Below are 20,331 nucleotides of genomic sequence, written 5' to 3'. Positions count from 1 at the left end.
TCCTGTACAGGTGTGATACCACACACACTACACAAAAGCCTGGGAACATTAGAATTGAGTAGAAATACATACATAACACTACAGAAGGCCACTATATTGAATACATGCCACATTGTTAGGAAATTCCTGAATACAGACACTGACACACTTATTTAATTTTAGTTTTGTTTTGGTTGCTATGCCTTGACTCTGGTCCGGCATAGTACACAGCCACCGGTGTGAACCGAGTAAAACTCACTAAACTCAACATAATAATAATAAATGCCTTGACTCTGGTCCGGCATAGTACACAGCCACCGGTGTGAACCGAGTAAAACTCACTAAACTCAATATAATAATAAATATAAAAAGTTCATGCTGCTTTAATGATTTTATTTATACATATTACATTTCAATGTCAGTAACTTAAGCAAAATAAAAAGTCCAAATTGCAGGTGAAGAACCCAAAAATATTACCTGGCTATGTCCCTGTTGTGATGTTTCTTTTGAGATATAATTCTAAGAATGAGCAATTATATATTGTGACATTAATAATTACAGCCTGACATTATGACAATCATATTTTTAATTTATTTAATATAAAATATAAGCTTTGATTTTAGTAGTCTTTGCCCTGAAACTTATATCATACTCCTGTTAACAATAGTCATGCCAATCATCTGTCTAATTCCATTTGGGAGAAAATATTTAAATTAAAATAATGCCACTTCTGATCCAAACTGGAAGTTTGTATATAGTTCATTGGGGGCTTCCTGCCCCTAAAGCTTTACATATCTGGTGTAGACTTTCATCTAACTCTGTTTTCAAGATTAAAGAAAGACAGACACCAGTGAGAATTTATAGGTCTGCAATTTGAATTCTCACCATATCTATAAATTCTCACATCTTGACTATAAATTCTCAGACCTATAATCAACAATTTGTACAAGAAACAGTTTTGACTATTATCTGAGTTCAAAACTGACACTAAAGCATTCTTGGAATCTAGAAACCCCAACATTTTGTAAACACATGTTTCTCACTGTAGAAATTTTATAGAAGGTGATGATGGCTACTTTATTGAAAAAAGTTTTGTGTGACTGTTCTACTCGCTTGATTTTTCTATCCAGAACAAAAATTTCATGTTCAATTTATGATCTGATATTTGTTTTGTCTTTTTGATATGAATGCACAAAAATAGAAAAAACTATTAATATAACTTATTCTTTGAATTCAGATTAAAATATCTTATAAATAAGTGGTTCTTATTTAATACGGAAAATACATTGTTTCATAAAAAAAACAAAATTTTAAATATATATATTTCAATTTTCATTTTTTATTGCCCATGTAAANTTATATTTTTCTTTGATTTTATATATTTTTAAATCTAAAATTAATGATTTAATTATATCAACAGTAGCATAAGGATATATTAATTTCACATGCATTATAAAAATAGCAAGAATGACAATTTGTATAAAATAAACAAAAAAAAACTAACTAGATAAATGAAACTTAACAGTTCTATAGCAGAGTTAACCTCTTATTAGAACTAATCAATCTGCCTCAACATGCAAGAATTTGTGCCATCACCAAAAGGAAATTTTTAAAAGTTTTGCATTTTGAGGCAGATGAGTAGCCTCTAATAAAAGGGTGACTTTGTTGTAGAACTGTTAAGTTTCTGAGGTGTTTAACAAATGTTGACATATGAAAATACTTTATCTATCTAGTGTTTTTGTAATTTTTTTGTTTAATTTTCATATATTTTAGTTTATAAATTTTGAATATGTTTAAATTTAAATTGCTTTATTAACTGAAAATAAGTTCTATATTCAGTTCAAAGGTTTTTATCCTGTCAGAAAAGTAACCATTATTAAATTAGCAGTCAATCATTAACACATATCAAAGTAAATCTATATAATATAGTGGCTTAAAAGATAAATTACTTATTGCTTTTAATTTGTGTTACTTTATATCTTTATATTACTATTTGTGAGGTTATAGTATTTTTTCATACATTCATTATGATATACTACTAGGCTATGTTAAGTTCAAGTGTTAAATTTTAATGAAACACAAATTTGTTAAATTAAATATTGAACTGTGAAATTTAATAAGAAATGTCAATAAAATCAATAATTTGTTAGATAAAGGAATTGATGTTTACAGAGATGCCTATACATTGAGGCATTTGGGGCACATGTCTCCCCTTTTCATTTCAGTTGCCCTTTTCCTAATCCCCAAGGAGGTCACACAGCAGAAAATTCATGACTATTCTGCAAATATAAAAGAAATTAATGAACGACATGTCTATTGTTCTATGCAACTTCATTGTATGTTAACCAAAACCCATTTCTTGTTTTCAAGGTCAAGTTAACTCCAAGTGCCACCTTGTGAGTGCTGATCTGTTGTTGAATCATGAGTTTGAAGATCATTGCATAATGTGCTTGTTTTCCCCCTTTTTCATATGGTTCTACCAATAAAATTAGTTTTTGAGCTTTATAGTTTAAAATATGCATGAAAAGTTTAAATAAATTAAATTTATTAATATTTCATAGGAAAAGAGGATCTGTGCATAGACTCTGCATAGCTTAATTTGTGGAAAATAAAATCATTGAGTCTAATAGTGAAAAAATCAAATATATATTTAACTTTTTGTTACTAAAGTCTCAGAGAAACTATTGCCCAGGAAGCAGCAATACAGTATTTCAATATTGAGTGTTTGTTAAACAATTCATGAAAAAACCTAATGCATTTCATTATTCTACTTGTAGAGCTCTCACCCATATCTACTGAAAAAAATCATCTGCAAACATTAATTCTTACTATTTATTATAGCAAAATAAAAAAAATTATAATATTTGCTTCACATTAATTGTAAGTTTGAATTTTATTTATTTTTGATTTGTTTTTTTTTTATAATTGGTAAAACTTGTTAAGTTTCAAAATATTTTATCAAGATGTAAAGGGTTCTGCAATTAAAATAAGTTGGGACTGATGAACTAATCCATTTACAATAAAAATATTTTTTCATGAACTAAATAATTTTTAATATATGTATTTTTCAAAAGTAAAATTTAAAGTAGTTAAATTTACCATTTTCCAGATAACTTCAANAATTGCATTTGCATTAATTTCTATGGGAAAAATTGCTTCGGTTAACGAACAATTCAGTTAACGAACGGAGTTGCGGAACGGATTAAGTTCGTTAACCGGGGTTCCACTGTATTTCAAAGTTCAAGAATATTATCTGATCAGTATATATCAGGTTGAGCATCGACGCTGACGTCTCCCGTGCTCCAAAAAGTTACCTGAATACAAAGGAAAATCAATCAATATTTGCTATTTTTGTCACTTCTTTTTATGTTTGTTCAGTGAAGTGTTCGTTGTCCGATCATAAAAATCTTTCGCCAAAGTGTTCGTTAACCGCTCACCCACTGTATATATATATAATCTATTCTGACTTTTCATTCTGTGAAATCATAATTTTGACCAAAAAATATTATAGGAGGAGAAAGAATGAAAAGATTCAAATAAAAATTAAAATTGATATAAAACTATGCAATAAATTACAGAAATAGCAACAATATACAAACAGCATAATGAAAGAAGTCAAAGAATGTCTTTATGAATATTCATCAGATGATTGATAGAATTTTGATGATTGTTTTGATATTTACTGTTAAAGCATTTTCATAAATCAAATATAAAAACTTTCACAAATCAGACTGTATTTATAAAATATATTCAACTGGCTAATGAATTTCAATAATTATTAATGAATATCTCTTACAAACCATTTGTTTTATCATAAAAATAAAATATCTATTTTATGATGTGTGTAGCAAATTTTTTGTCATTACAGGCTTTGTTTAATAAAATGTTATGCAGAAACTCCAATTTCTTAACAGTATAAATTCTCTAAATCTGTATGCAATAATTGGATTTTAACAAATATATTTATAAAGTATCCTTAGTTACATTTCTGGTTAGAAAGATTCTAGAAAAATGTTTTAAGATTGTTCTAACAACTCTTCCACAGTATTTTTGGACTGTTTCAACAAATTATTTCCAATATTTCAAATATGTAAAATTTTTACTATATAATTGCAAAATATGTTTTTTATTTCTAGAATGAAGGAATTTTCTTAGCATTACTTCAATTAAATTATCAATATCAAAACTTTGATTTACTTAAATTAACTTACTTATTTCCATTCTTGTAAAATCCTATTATATTGCATATATTAATACAACAGTGCTTACAAATTGCCTGAACTACTTATACTTAAATTGGTAATGTTTTATAATCCAATTTCACTGTTTCCAAATAAACATGGTTGGGGTATTCTCATACCCAGCTAGGGGTTGGACAATCCCCAAATCCTAAAAGTCCACAATCTCATTTGTTATACCTGTATAAAGTCCCTCAACTAGTCACGAACCATTAATTAAAAACAATGATATAGATAATTTTACTAAATTCTCATATGTTTCTACTGTTATTTTAAAACTAGTTAATTAAAACAATGAAGATTTTATTTATAATTTGTGTTTTTAAAAAATACATAACTGATTCTCAGAATTTTAAACAAATATTGCTAAAAGCAAAGGGGTAGAGAGAGATTTCTTAGAATTACCTTCTTTTCACCATTCCTTCCTCCGCAGACTAAAACTACACATAGATGGCACCTGTGTTGTTGGTTTTAAAGTCACAATTAATTTATACCAATCAAAGACAAGTTAAACAAACTGTTAGTGTACTGCAACTGAATGTTTAAGACATCATTACAGAAATGTGTTAATAATAATAATAATAATAATAATCACTCACAATGTACAAAACACATGCACTGAAAAAATTAGCAAGTACACAGAACTTGCCCAGGAAATAAGGCATCTATGGAGGATGGATAGGGTAGTTATTGTACCTGTCGTTCTCTCCTGTACAGGTGTGATACCACACACACTACACAAAAGCCTGGGAACATTAGAATTGAGTAGAAATACATACATAACACTACAGAAGGCCACTATATTGAATACATGCCACATTGTTAGGAAATTCCTGAATACAGACACTGACACACTTATTTAATTTTAGTTTTGTTTTGGTTGCTATGCCTTGACTCTGGTCCGGCATAGTACACAGCCACCGGTGTGAACCGAGTAAAACTCACTAAACTCAATATAATAATAAATATAAAAAGTTCATGCTGCTTTAATGATTTTATTTATACATATTACATTTCAATGTCAGTAACTTAAGCAAAATAAAAAGTCCAAATTGCAGGTGAAGAACCCAAAAATATTACCTGGCTATGTCCCTGTTGTGATGTTTCTTTTGAGATATAATTCTAAGAATGAGCAATTATATATTGTGACATTAATAATTACAGCCTGACATTATGACAATCATATTTTTAATTTATTTAATATAAAATATAAGCTTTGATTTTAGTAGTCTTTGCCCTGAAACTTATATCATACTCCTGTTAACAATAGTCATGCCAATCATCTGTCTAATTCCATTTGGGAGAAAATATTTAAATTAAAATAATGCCACTTCTGATCCAAACTGGAAGTTTGTATATAGTTCATTGGGGGCTTCCTGCCCCTAAAGCTTTACATATCTGGTGTAGACTTTCATCTAACTCTGTTTTCAAGATTAAAGAAAGACAGACACCAGTGAGAATTTATAGGTCTGCAATTTGAATTCTCACCATATCTATAAATTCTCACATCTTGACTATAAATTCTCAGACCTATAATCAACAATTTGTACAAGAAACAGTTTTGACTATTATCTGAGTTCAAAACTGACACTAAAGCATTCTTGGAATCTAGAAACCCCAACATTTTGTAAACACATGTTTCTCACTGTAGAAATTTTATAGAAGGTGATGATGGCTACTTTATTGAAAAAAGTTTTGTGTGACTGTTCTACTCGCTTGATTTTTCTATCCAGAACAAAAATTTCATGTTCAATTTATGATCTGATATTTGTTTTGTCTTTTTGATATGAATGCACAAAAATAGAAAAAACTATTAATATAACTTATTCTTTGAATTCAGATTAAAATATCTTATAAATAAGTGGTTCTTATTTAATACGGAAAATACATTGTTTCATAAAAAAAACAAAATTTTAAATATATATATTTCAATTTTCATTTTTCAGAAGATTATGAATTTATTTTCTCATGATGTGTGTTGAATTCATATACTTATGTTTTTTATTAGTAAATGCATAATATATAAAACATAAAATTAATTTAAAAAAAACCTTCATAACAGAGGTGTTATTTTTAAAAGCAAATGATAATATTTTTGAAAAAATAAATATAATTTTGATATATGCACAATAATGTATTATTATTTATGAGGAATAAAATATTATTCTACCATTAATGTTAGCATTTATAGACATTTATATGTAAATAAGTTTTAATAATTGAAATGTGAAATAATTTTTAAAAGTTATTTTAATGTTGTATTATTAAAAGTTTATATAAAATTTTGAATTGTTTTTTAATATTAGGCTGCATTTTGGGCATTATTGTTGGGATTTATGGTAGGAGTTACTCGGATGATATTGGATTTTGTTTATCCTGAACCTCCCTGCGGAAAACCAGAAACTCGTCCATTTATATTATATAAAGTACATTATATGTACTTTGCAATGCTTTTATTTTGGTTAACAGGTATTATTTCAATGGTCATAAGTTATATGTCTGAACCACCAGAATCATTCAGAGTAAGTTTAATTCTATATGAATAATTAACTCTTATATAATAAGTATAATCCATTAAGAGCAGATAATTTTTTTAATATCAGCTAATAAGAACAACATTTTGGACAAGATATAATACGCAAGATCGTTTTGATGATAAAGAAAATATGGAAATGAAAAGAGCTGAAGAACTAAAACATAAAATAGCCGATGGTAATTATTAACTTAAAATTTGTAGTAAAGATGCCAATTTATTATATTTCATTTTGTGTCATAATCATCTGCTACCAAATCAGAATACTTGAAACAATCATTTATGTACAATTTAAACAAATTTAACTTTTGTCCAAAGTCACAAGGACATCTTTAAAACATCTGAAAAATCCTGTGTGTAATGAAGCATTTATCATATTTAAATTAATTCAATTTTAATGAAATGTATTTAAAATTTTTTTGATCTTGCTTGAGCATCTCATCTATTTCTTTTTAATAGTTTTCAGTCTTTATTGGTTAGAAATTAATATCAACATAATTTTGACAGTTTGAGGCTCCATCTCAATTATTCTGTTTTTTTCCATTTTATTATAAATGTAATTATAAAGTGAACTGCTAAAGAGAGTGAATGGAATTTTCAAAAAGAAAAAAAAGGAATTTTGAGATATCTTCTAAACTGCAAAATTATTTCAGAAGTACAGTACAAGTTATATGAAAGTTTTCTTTCAATTTTAATTAACTCATGGCAATATATGAGCTATAAATTTATAGTTATCAACCTAAAAGTATAGTAATTTTCAGAATTTAGCAGCTTATTAATAACACTATATAAAAATAACTCTCATTTCAGATCTTATTTCTTATTAATGTAATTACTCTGATTTTTATTAGATTTAATTCTACTAATTTTGTCTTTCACCATTTATACATACTAATATAATTTATCCTCAATTTTTTAAAATTGTTTAAATAGTTTTATTTTATCGATAAATACAAAATCATCAGTTTCAACTACCAGTTAGTCATATCTATTAATATTATTACACTTATTTCTAAAATGTTATCTTAGGATTTGTATATCATAGTTCAAGTTTAATTTAAAAATTTTAAAATATCTAAAATATTTAATTTAGAAAGCAAAGAAGAAAAAGAATATCCAAAGGAAAGAATATCAAAACTGAAAAGATTTTATAATTGGTTTTGTGGGTACAACACATCTCCAGAAGGAGAAAAATCTGAAGAAGAATTTTATGAGCATCTCTCAAATATTGCATCCTTAAAGCAGGAAAGACATGAAAAAGTCATTCTGTATATATTTCTTCTATTTGTGCTTTCGACAGCAATAGTAATGTTTTTATATTTTTCAATACCATAGTTATTTATTGCCAAGAATATAGTATCAGATTTTCTAGTTTCACATAGATAATTAAATAATTTAAGATATTCTTTATTTTTCATATGTAAAAATTACATATCTCATTGCTTTTTTTCATTCCATTTAATATAACATGCAATTATATGTTGTATACAGTTCATTCAACTTTCAAAAATCCAGACATCTTATGGAGTAATTGCTTGCATAGATGTAAAATAATTTATCCATTCAGATTAGTAATTTTATTTATTCCATAGAACAACAAGTTATACATAAACAAGTTTAATAACAACAGTTAACTAATTATAGCAAAGGTGTTCAATTATATGTATAATATATATAATTTTTAACATAACCTTAAACTGAATGTATTGAATAGGATATTTGTGATAATTTTCTGAAATATGTGATTGTGATTGCCATTACAGGAGTTGATGTTGGAAGTTTTGGTAGTTTGGATTATTGAGAGTCCAAATTTTAGAGAATTGCATCTATATAATATATTTTATTATTGAATAATAATCAATATTTTGTGTTTGTGATTAGATCATTTATTAATTATTGATTTCAATTATATACTGGTATATGTATATTTTGTTTGTAGCTTGCAAAAATTTATATATATTAAAATTAATTATTTTTCTATATTCAAGATTTTTTTAGAAAAATTTTTAAATTGTTTTATAGAGAAACTTTATATTTTCTTTAAATTAACATTTTATATTCACATTTTAAAGTATGTATGTTTTATTATGCTTTGTACTGTATAAATCAGTATTATTTGTTACTGCTATACAGGACAAGTCTTTCATTAATGTTTTATAAACCTATTTTATATAATTTTAATATGTTTTATAATGATAATAACTTCAATTTGAGGATTAAGTTAAGACATTCTTTTGGTAGTTAATTTATAATTATGTTGCAAATTAAAAGAGAATTAACTTTTAATAATTCAATTTTTATGTTAAAATGCATCATTATAATCTACCATCAATGCATCTACATTTAGAAATACATTTTAAAGAAATTTGTCACAAATTATAATTGATAAATTGGCATACACAGATAATTTTCAAAAACTAAATAAATTAACTTTTCATTAACTTAATTAAAATCCTTTATTTCAGAAACCATTGTTTCTTTTGAAAAGAATATAAAAGTAATTTTTCTAAAGTAATTATTGGAAACTTCTAGTCTGAATTTTTATTGCAATTTAAAGAGATTTAAACATAATTATGTCTTCTCTAAATAAGTTAATAATAATACCTTAAAAAATATTTATTTTTCCCATTAATTTACAAGAAATTCTTACTTGCAAATACTAATTGCTAATTACTATTTTATCATCATTTTACAGTTATTTTTTTCATGATTCATATTGTCTTTGTAAAATTAATTTCATGAACAAAAATTTTCACAAAAATAATGATTACATGGATGCTATTATTCTTATATATTATGTAATATAAAATAAAACTGTATTTATTTAGCAAATATTATAATAATAATTTTATAGAAAGCATTGAATTCATGGCTATCAAACAAATTAAGAATGCAAAAAGAAACACACAAATTCACACCTAAATGCTAATTCCAGCAGTAAATGAACAAATAAACTTTAATGTTCAAATATTTTTGGCCATCTTTCAGAGGCCCTCAAACATTCAAACACTTTGAATACAAAGTGTTTAAATGTTGAAAAATTAGAACGTAGCTATATTCAAAAGCTAAAACTTTTCAAAAGATAGAACTGTTTTTTCTGTTTTATGCATTTTTCCTGACAATGGCTTCTAGTGTTCAAACGTTTTTGGCTGTCTTTCAAACTTTATTTGTTCATTTACTGCTGGAATTAGCATTTAGGTGTGAATTTGTATGTTTAGTATATAGTTCCAGTTTGTGTGCCAGTTTTTTTTGTCTAATGCAAAAAGAAATTATTAGTTGCCAATTAAAATTTCATTTTTTTTAATTCTCTTGCTAAAAGTATTTTTAATTAAGAAATAAAATTTATAAATTAGAAATTCACTAAAAAATAATTTATTGCAATAATTCTGATATAAATGATCAGGTGTTAAAAAAGGTTTAATACCTGATCATTTATTAAAATTAAGTTATTATATTTTTCTTTGATTTTATATATTTTTAAATCTAAAATTAATGATTTAATTATATCAACAGTAGCATAAGGATATATTAATTTCACATGCATTATAAAAATAGCAAGAATGACAATTTGTATAAAATAAACAAAAAAAAACTAACTAGATAAATGAAACTTAACAGTTCTATAGCAGAGTTAACCTCTTATTAGAACTAATCAATCTGCCTCAACATGCAAGAATTTGTGCCATCACCAAAAGGAAATTTTTAAAAGTTTTGCATTTTGAGGCAGATGAGTAGCCTCTAATAAAAGGGTGACTTTGTTGTAGAACTGTTAAGTTTCTGAGGTGTTTAACAAATGTTGACATATGAAAATACTTTATCTATCTAGTGTTTTTGTAATTTTTTTGTTTAATTTTCATATATTTTAGTTTATAAATTTTGAATATGTTTAAATTTAAATTGCTTTATTAACTGAAAATAAGTTCTATATTCAGTTCAAAGGTTTTTATCCTGTCAGAAAAGTAACCATTATTAAATTAGCAGTCAATCATTAACACATATCAAAGTAAATCTATATAATATAGTGGCTTAAAAGATAAATTACTTATTGCTTTTAATTTGTGTTACTTTATATCTTTATATTACTATTTGTGAGGTTATAGTATTTTTTCATACATTCATTATGATATACTACTAGGCTATGTTAAGTTCAAGTGTTAAATTTTAATGAAACACAAATTTGTTAAATTAAATATTGAACTGTGAAATTTAATAAGAAATGTCAATAAAATCAATAATTTGTTAGATAAAGGAATTGATGTTTACAGAGATGCCTATACATTGAGGCATTTGGGGCACATGTCTCCCCTTTTCATTTCAGTTGCCCTTTTCCTAATCCCCAAGGAGGTCACACAGCAGAAAATTCATGACTATTCTGCAAATATAAAAGAAATTAATGAACGAAATATGTCTATTGTTCTATGCAACTTCATTGTATGTTAACCAAAACCCATTTCTTGTTTTCAAGGTCAAGTTAACTCCAAGTGCCACCTTGTGAGTGCTGATCTGTTGTTGAATCATGAGTTTGAAGATCATTGCATAATGTGCTTGTTTTCCCCCTTTTTCATATGGTTCTACCAATAAAATTAGTTTTTGAGCTTTATAGTTTAAAATATGCATGAAAAGTTTAAATAAATTAAATTTATTAATATTTCATAGGAAAAGAGGATCTGTGCATAGACTCTGCATAGCTTAATTTGTGGAAAATAAAATCATTGAGTCTAATAGTGAAAAAATCAAATATATATTTAACTTTTTGTTACTAAAGTCTCAGAGAAACTATTGCCCAGGAAGCAGCAATACAGTATTTCAATATTGAGTGTTTGTTAAACAATTCATGAAAAAACCTAATGCATTTCATTATTCTACTTGTAGAGCTCTCACCCATATCTACTGAAAAAAATCATCTGCAAACATTAATTCTTACTATTTATTATAGCAAAATAAAAAAATTATAATATTTGCTTCACATTAATTGTAAGTTTGAATTTTATTTATTTTTGATTTGTTTTTTTTTTATAATTGGTAAAACTTGTTAAGTTTCAAAATATTTTATCAAGATGTAAAGGGTTCTGCAATTAAAATAAGTTGGGACTGATGAACTAATCCATTTACAATAAAAATATTTTTTCATGAACTAAATAATTTTTAATATATGTATTTTTCAAAAGTAAAATTTAAAGTAGTTAAATTTACCATTTTCCAGATAACTTCAAAATATAAAAAATAAAAGATATATTTTTAGTGTAATATAAAACTTAATATATTTCAAAAATTATTTATTAATAAGATCAAAAACTGTTTTCATGAGAAACTCAATTTTTTACAAATTCAATTGTATTTTGTGACATGTTTCATCTGAAAAAATCTATTCAAAATAATTAAATTGATCATTTTTTAATATTTATATTTATTATAAAGTATTTATAATGCCCCAAAAAATTTATATCAAGTTGCCATGTTGTAAATGTTAGTTAGTCTTACTTTCTTTTATAAATTTTAATTACTAATAAATGCTTTTAAAAATTGATCAAGCTATGATAGACTTTTAAAGATGCAATTATTTTCAGTTTATTTGCAATTTTTATATGTTTACTATTTTGCTACAATGACAAATTTTCTTTTAAATGTAAGTATCCAGAATAATTATTATATATATATACTTTTGTTTGTATTCTTAATAATTACACAAATTATGTACATATAGAAATTATAAAAAGCATACATTTATTAACAGATTATAAAATATTTTTAAATTGTACTTTTAAAGTCTAATAACATTGGACTGTAAAGCCAGTTTGCATTTCTCACTATTGGTTTAATGATAGTTCTTGAGTGATAATATAATATTTACAAAACAGTAAACTCTCTAATTTCCAATACATTAAAGGTTATTCTAATGTATTTTAACAGATAATTAAACCAAATATCTGAAATTTAAATTATGATGACCAAAAATAAATTAAAGTTAGAATAACTTACAAGATCTGTTTTCAACAAGCATATCAGTGCAGTTACTTTGTTTCTAGTGTAATCAGTGAAAAAAAAAATCTATTATACAACTTAACTTTAAATTTATTATTTACTATTATATAATGCTACATTTTAATCATCATTGTGAAGTTATTTATAAACTGAAAATATCTAAAATCTTTAAGAAACATATCATGTAACTATGATAATTATCTAGGAAAAGAATTTGTATTGTAAATCTTAAAATATAAATTATTTTTCTGGAATGTGTTAAATCAATTAACTGAATTTGATGATATAAGAAAACACTATATTTAAGAAATGAAATTTTGATATTGAAATGGTAAATTTATAAATAAGATTTCTTTAGAATGTATAATATGACTAATTTAAATTTAAAAATAGGTTGTTAAATTATTATCTACAGTTAATGATTAATTGGGATATCTGTATAAAATAATTTTCTATAGAATTATATATTTTATTTCCTAAAGTAAACTTTTTATAAAGATGAAGTAAAATTCATATGTATATTTTTGTTAGAAACCAGGGAATACAATCTGTTTTGAATACTAAAGAAATATAAAATAATTGAATAATATTTAATACGTACTCTAGATTTTACAGTTAGTCAAGCCATATTATTGTATTAAAATGTTTTGTTCAAGAGTATGTACATGCATGTGTGTGTGTACAGTATACGTATATACATACAATATATGTCTGGCTTATAAAATAGAGCAGCTATAGTCTTCAAATTTTTTTATTTCAATAACTATAGAACAGTCATTCTTAAAATTGAATAATAAAGTTGTTTATTATTTTATCACAGTAAATAATAATATATTAGTAGTATTAGAATTTTTAAACTTTAAAATTATTGAATAGTTTTAATAATGTAATAGAATATTATAAAATTAAATTTTTTTCAGTTTTCTATTAAAAAGTGAATCAATACCATATTTTTTATATTGTCACATTCATCATTAGCAATATGTCAAAAATATTATTCTGAATATTACTTGACTTTTGTTAGTTTTTGAAATCAATAAACTAAAATTATCTTACAAATATTAAAATTATTATCATCTTTAGATAATTTGTTTTAGTTCAGAATACTCTGAATTAAACTGTTTGCTTAAGTTTATATATCAATAACACTAGTTATGCAGGATGACTTTCAGTAAGATTAATGAGAACTGAATTCTCATAAATCTTAATGAAAATTAGAACTTATTCAGTTATAATTTTTTGAATTTATTAATTTTATAAATCACAGTTTTAAACACTTTATGCTGTATTAATCATATTCATGATTTTTCTTCCATTCATTTGCTAAGAGATCATTTAAAACAGTAAAAATTCTGTAATTCATTAATATGGACATAACTTTCCTATTATTTACAAACTTGTATCATGTCATACAAGATTTTGTGGACATGTCCACTGTATTCTATTTAAATGATGTAATTTTATTATTGGCTTTTTCACAATGTTAATTCAGAAAAGATCAAACTGGACATATTTATATTCAGCAGTATATATTTCTGTATGTGAATCATAACTTAATTTTAAAAAAATATGTATTGATATTATTTAAAAGTACAATTGGTATAGATTTATAACAATGTTTTGCATTACTTTAAATATATTTAAAGAATATTTGACTGAAGGAGATTCACAAAATCACTCTAAAAATAATCCAATCAAAATGTCTGTCTCAGATATAAATTGTCAGTTATAGACAGAAAGAATTACTACTAAATGAATGGGAACTTCCATGAATAATCTTAAGAATATATATATAAAATCTTGTCCACTGCTGATGTGGGGTTTTTGTCTGTAAAATCACTTTTTTTTTTCTTTTATAGCAATCAATTTTAGTTTTCAAATTACATAAACATTAGCAAATATTTTGTATATAATTTGTGTAATAATTAAGAATTTTTGTTTTTAATTAATTGTAAGAATTTTCAGTTTAAAAAAATGTAGTTATTTTTTACTTATTTTGGTCTTTGAGGAATACATAAATTATGTAATCAGAAATTAACAATTATAATATTTAAAGAATACTTCTTGTGTCAAACTGATATTTATGAATAGTTATGGTATCATATTATTTATTCTACAGCAGTATTTCTCAATCTTTCTTTCTCTCATAAACACTTTACTATGATGAATCTCAAACCTGTAGTAAAAAACAAAATTGTTTCTAAATAAACAAGCATGTTATTAATACTTTTGGCCTGCATACACAAATCAAATTAACAATTAAAATTTCTAATTTTTTAAATTATAGTAATTTATTATTTTGTACTTAATACTATATAGTTTTTCCCTTCCAATAAAAATAGGTCTTATTTAATGTATAATTTTTTGAAAATGTGGAAAACATAACAGATACAATGTGGTTTTCTTTATCTGTGCATTTAATGCAAACAATTATAGCTAATATGAAAAATATAAATTTAAAAAAATGTTTTGAGTTTATTTAATCAAAAGATAAATATTTGTTTTATTTGATAGGAAAGCCATTATCAATATCAGTCACAATTATGGAGTTCTCTTACATCTCAATTTTGTTGCCAAATAACAAAAATTAAACATTTTAAATTGTTACAACTTTAGTATTTTTAGAAGAAAATTTAGAATAGCTTAGTCCATCTACATTATGCTATAACCCACCGGTGATTGAGAAGTGCTGTTCTGTACTAGTTATTGTACATGTATAGAGTGAATTATATGTCATTAATATATAAAAGAAAATCTAAATGTTAACTTTGTGTAAGTTACATTTTTATTATTAATTTCTCTGCATTTTTATTGAGCATAGTTTGTGAAAAAAAGAACTTATGTAATTGTCATCATTTTTATATATTTCATAACAAAATCTTTTAAAAACTACATTCAAAGAAAAGGTAATGGAAAAAGTTAAATCCATCTAAATTATATATAGTCTATTTCTAATGAATAGATTTAAAACTTTTCCTAAACACTTTTCTGCATTGCATTTGCTACCATAATTTTTATTCAAACATTTTATAAAATGTTTTGAAGATCTTACCAATAAGCTAGTCAGTGAATATTAAAAATTAGAACTAACACATAGAATTGTTTTATTTATTGGAAAAAATTTATGAATAAAAACTATTATTATTAAAACTGTTCAAAGTAAAAAAAAAAGAATGTTATATAAAAGAAATATTTTCTATGTTAATTTTAAAAAAGAAAATTCAGGTTTTTATAGAACTGTTTGATCACAATTTGTACCAATTATCAGAGTTCACAAATATATACAAATATATATATTAGTGCCTGATTTAATTGACACTCCATTATTGTGTGTGATGTATATGATTTTTTTTCAAATGTTACTATCAGATGATTTACAGTGTGATTTTTTTTTTTTTTTTTTTTGTAAATACCATACACTGTAAATGGTGATCACTTAACCATAATAATATCTGAGAAAAATTGTAATTTTTCATTTTGACTTTGTGAACTTTGGAAAATATTTCAAAAGAACAAATAAGACAATTTATGTATGCTATAATGACTATTGTATTTGATATAAATGTTGTATCATATAGTTTTATAACTAGACACTAGAATACAGTAAAATAATCTATTGGTCTGCTTTTATTTAAGACTTACTCAAAATTTAGATAATGATGTAAAGAAATTAGATTTAGATTTATAGAAACTTTTGTACAATACTTCAAAAATAAAAAGAATATTAAAAATGTGTTTGTGTTAATTTTCATGAGGAAAAAAAAACAATTCACAATGTTGTGCATCACAGATGGCACATTTGTCTTTCCAATAGCATTAGTGGCTCACCACAGTGTAAAATTCATTGTTACTTAACTTGGCTGCATTTTTGGTATATGGCCACAAACAAGGCACCTCTACCATTGTGTACCATATTTGGAGCACAAACATTTCGCTTCATATAAAATTTTTATCATAAAAAAGTCATCAGATGCATTTACATTGATTAAAATAATGTTTAAATTTTGGTTTTTTAGTATCTAAGCATCCAACTTTTATTTAAAAAATTATCATTTATGTTTGGCTATTGATTGTTATCTAAATATAAAACAAATCTAATTTTACCTTTCAGCCAGAAATTATGGTGGAAGAGTCATAATTGGCTAACTTTAGGCTAATATTTTAATACATATAGTCCAAAAAAATCAGTGTATAAATATGCTTTTCTCCTTAAATAGACTTATTTCTTTTATCAAAAATTTATAGTGCAAACAAAGATGTTACATAAGTGAAATTTAAAGATTATAACAGCAAACTGTCTTGTACCATATACTGACATGCAAGATAAGGACTTATTATAATTGAACTCATCATAAACAACATCATTGTGTTTTAAAACCAATTTTAAAGCAGAATATTGACAAACAGCATACACATTTGAGGAAAAATCTTTACATAGTGAGAGATATGAACTATGTAAGATGTGAGATATGATATCTTACATAGTTTTATATCATTACATCCTATGTAATGATATAAACACCCAACAAATTAAACATGCAGTAGATGGAAGAAAAATTAATTTATAGTTAAATCACACTTAAATAAATATACAAGTTCAATCAAGTATGCCAACTCTAGGGTTACTGCTGGATAACCATCCTAAACCCTATCATTGGCAAAACAATTACAAAACTAATAAATGAAATGACAGCAAATCAGCAATTATTATTATTACAAAAATAAAATTCTTATATCTAACCCTTAATACTAAACGTACACTAATATGGAAAGATGAAGATAGAGGGGTGAGAGTAATAGTAAAGACATTGGATAGGACAGAACAAAGATACCCAGGTCATGCAAATGTCTTTCAATCCTTGTTGTGAGTGGTCATGTGGAACTTCTTGAACCAAATTAGCATTTTTTTTCTCAATTCCTGAGAGTTTTGAACCAATCTGTTTTATAACCAATCTGTTGGTCACTTATTTGAAACTTGCAACTGGTCAAGTTGATACCAAATCCATTAACTTTGAGATGGAACCTTTGAAATTCCTGGGTCAAAGTTACCACTTCACCAAAATACTAGAGTACTGGACAATTTCACACACTTGCCCTCTCTCTTTGAGCACCAGCTCAAAAGTAACCTTTATTCACCTTGTATACCTTCAGGTAACCTCTAACTCATTACACTGGTTATTCCAGGAAGTGGCCCTCACCCCAAGAAGGAAAAATGAAGATTCTATGTGCAATAAACTAGAATTTTTTTATTATAAGTTTCAAACACCTTTCATTCTTTTATTAAATCAAAGAACTAACATTTTTGGTTATTTTAAATGGCCGCCTTCAGGTTAAACAAAAATGTTCCATTTTTGTTTAACCTGAAGAATGCCATTTAATTTAATTGAAGAAATTTCTAGAAAAGAGTGAAAGGTGTTTGAAACTTATTATGGAAAAATTAAGATTAGAAAGTTCTAGAAGGTAGAAAGAACAAAGAATGGGAAAAATGTACAAAGAATAAAAAGATAAAAACAGACATATGGCATACAGCTACAATAGCAAATAGGAAGTACAGTATACTTATAAATATAAAAAGTATTCATGATTATAATTTTTATGTACTTTAAAAAATAAGATATTGAGATAAGTAAAACTTTGGTTTATTTAAATGATTATTAATTCAACTTTAATTTTTTAATAAAAATTAGAACAAATTATTTTATTAAAGGCAATTTTAATTGTCTAAAAAATTAAAATCAATGGAAAGCTTATAAATGTTGCCTTGGAGTCTTCTGTAAAAGCTGCTTCAAGTAAGGGAATAATATATTCATTAAATTAAAATTTTTTAAAATTATAAAAAATATTTCATATATAAAAATTATAAATGCAAGCCCATATTAATAATTGAACATAAAGCACAGTTTGATCTGTTTTAAAATATAGAGGAGCAAAAGTAAAGTTGGCTGAAAATCACATAAATACCAATTTTTAGTGATGTGATTTTCATTTTCAAGTAACAAACAATGAATTGATCAAATAACAAAAATAACATACCTATTGTCAATTACATTTCCCAGTAGTTAACTACTGTAAAAACTGGTCCTTCAAAATGAAGGCTACTAAAAACAAATTTAATATTTCATAAATATAAGTTATTGTCCATAAATATGAATGAAATTTATGTAATGTTTATGCAATTTCATGAAAAAGAATACAATAAAATAATTTCAATGTAATCCTCCCTCAATTAAAACTTCTTTAATATCAATTCTTGACTTTTCAAAAAAACAAAAAAATAAATAGCCTTTATTATATATATATACTGTATATGTGTTTTCCAACCTTCTCATCATAGACCAGTAAAACTATGGATAATTTTACATGGATTATGTGACTATGAATTATGCTTATTTATTAAGCTTATACTATATATGCTTATCTAGCATTACTGTACTAATAAATTACATACAGTAACTCTAGATTACTATTTAAGTGTCACTTTGTTATCAACTGTGCCAGTGTCAGATGGTCAAATATTTTTCTCTGGACCAGTGTTATCGGTGTTTTTCAACTGCCAGTCCACAGAAGCATTTCATGTTTAGACTGGCGGTTATAGATAATTGGGCAGCACAAGTATGTAAGATAAACTGAGGTGGCAAATTAGTCTTCTTTTTAAATCTATCAGAGACTACTATTGTAATATTTCTCATTTGTTTAGTAAAATTGACAGCTTAGTATAAAAAAATTTTCATTTGTATTATTTTAATTTACCTAAATTGAAAAGAACAGCAGAGGTTAATACCAGTAATAAACAATTTGAAGAAAATGCACATTCATGAAAAAGATTTTTATAGAAGTTTATAATTGGCCATTTTGAGTAGCACCTGAGTTGCAGCCACTAAATGAAGAAAGAGTTCAGTTTACTTTGCTGAAGAGCAACACAGTTCATTTAATAACATTATACATATTTATATGCAGTGAAACCTCTAAAGCAGACTTGTGAAACCAAAAAAATTGTCCATTATAGAAAGGTTTTCTGAAAATTACCTTTAAATGTAGCCTAGACTATTTTTATTTACAAATACAGCTCTCCCTTGATACATTATTTAATCCGACATGCTCAGTAGTCCGACGCACCTCCCATCAAGGTACCTGTCCTCATTTATGTCTGCTTGCACAGAAGCATGTCGCAACATGAATCTCACCACCCAATTCTTACACGATGACACACATTTCGTGTGTTTTCCATGAGCAGTTCTTTTCAAACAGTTGGAGTAGGGAATATTATAAGCTACTGCTAGCAAAACAATTCAAAATATGTAATTATTTTCGGTAATCCGACACCCCTTTAGTCCCATACTTGTTGGACTATTAATTTAAGGGAGAGCTGTATATAATACATGTTTGGGATGGTCATCGATTAGGCCTTTCAGCTTAGAGTAGGACTAGCAGCTTATACGGGAAGTTCTTCTTGCTTATGACATGTTTAACCTTTATTGGTCAAACATGCAAATATCACTGAATGGCTACTTAGAAAATTTCAATCCATCATAAGCACACACAAGAAACAACAACAAATAAGATTATAATAGATTGAAGCAGAATGATATCATATCAAAT

At 25.4% G+C, this 20,331-nt stretch overlaps 1 protein-coding gene across 1 annotated transcript in view; it reads left to right on the top strand.

Annotated features, from left to right (window-relative positions):
• Window positions 1-8,689, top strand: part of LOC111632938 (sodium/glucose cotransporter 4-like) — a 22,672-nt gene extending 13,983 nt beyond the window's left edge. Inside the window, exons 2-4 of the mRNA XM_023377455.1 lie at window positions 6,524-6,739; window positions 6,821-6,929; window positions 7,844-8,689. Of these exons, the coding sequence (XP_023233223.1) occupies window positions 6,554-6,739; window positions 6,821-6,929; window positions 7,844-8,085 (537 nt within the window). The 5' untranslated portion in view covers window positions 6,524-6,553 and the 3' untranslated portion in view covers window positions 8,086-8,689. The remainder of the gene's footprint in view (window positions 1-6,523; window positions 6,740-6,820; window positions 6,930-7,843) is intronic.
• The last annotated feature ends 11,642 nt before the right edge of the window (window positions 8,690-20,331 follow it).

This window comes from Centruroides sculpturatus, unplaced genomic scaffold (assembly GCF_000671375.1).
Source record: "Centruroides sculpturatus isolate CEXI.00-Female unplaced genomic scaffold, Cexi_2.0 scaffold676, whole genome shotgun sequence".
Taxonomy (NCBI): domain Eukaryota; kingdom Metazoa; phylum Arthropoda; class Arachnida; order Scorpiones; family Buthidae; genus Centruroides; species Centruroides sculpturatus.
The sequence above is the reverse complement of the archived record's forward strand: the minus strand, read 5'-3'. Positions and strand labels throughout refer to the sequence as shown.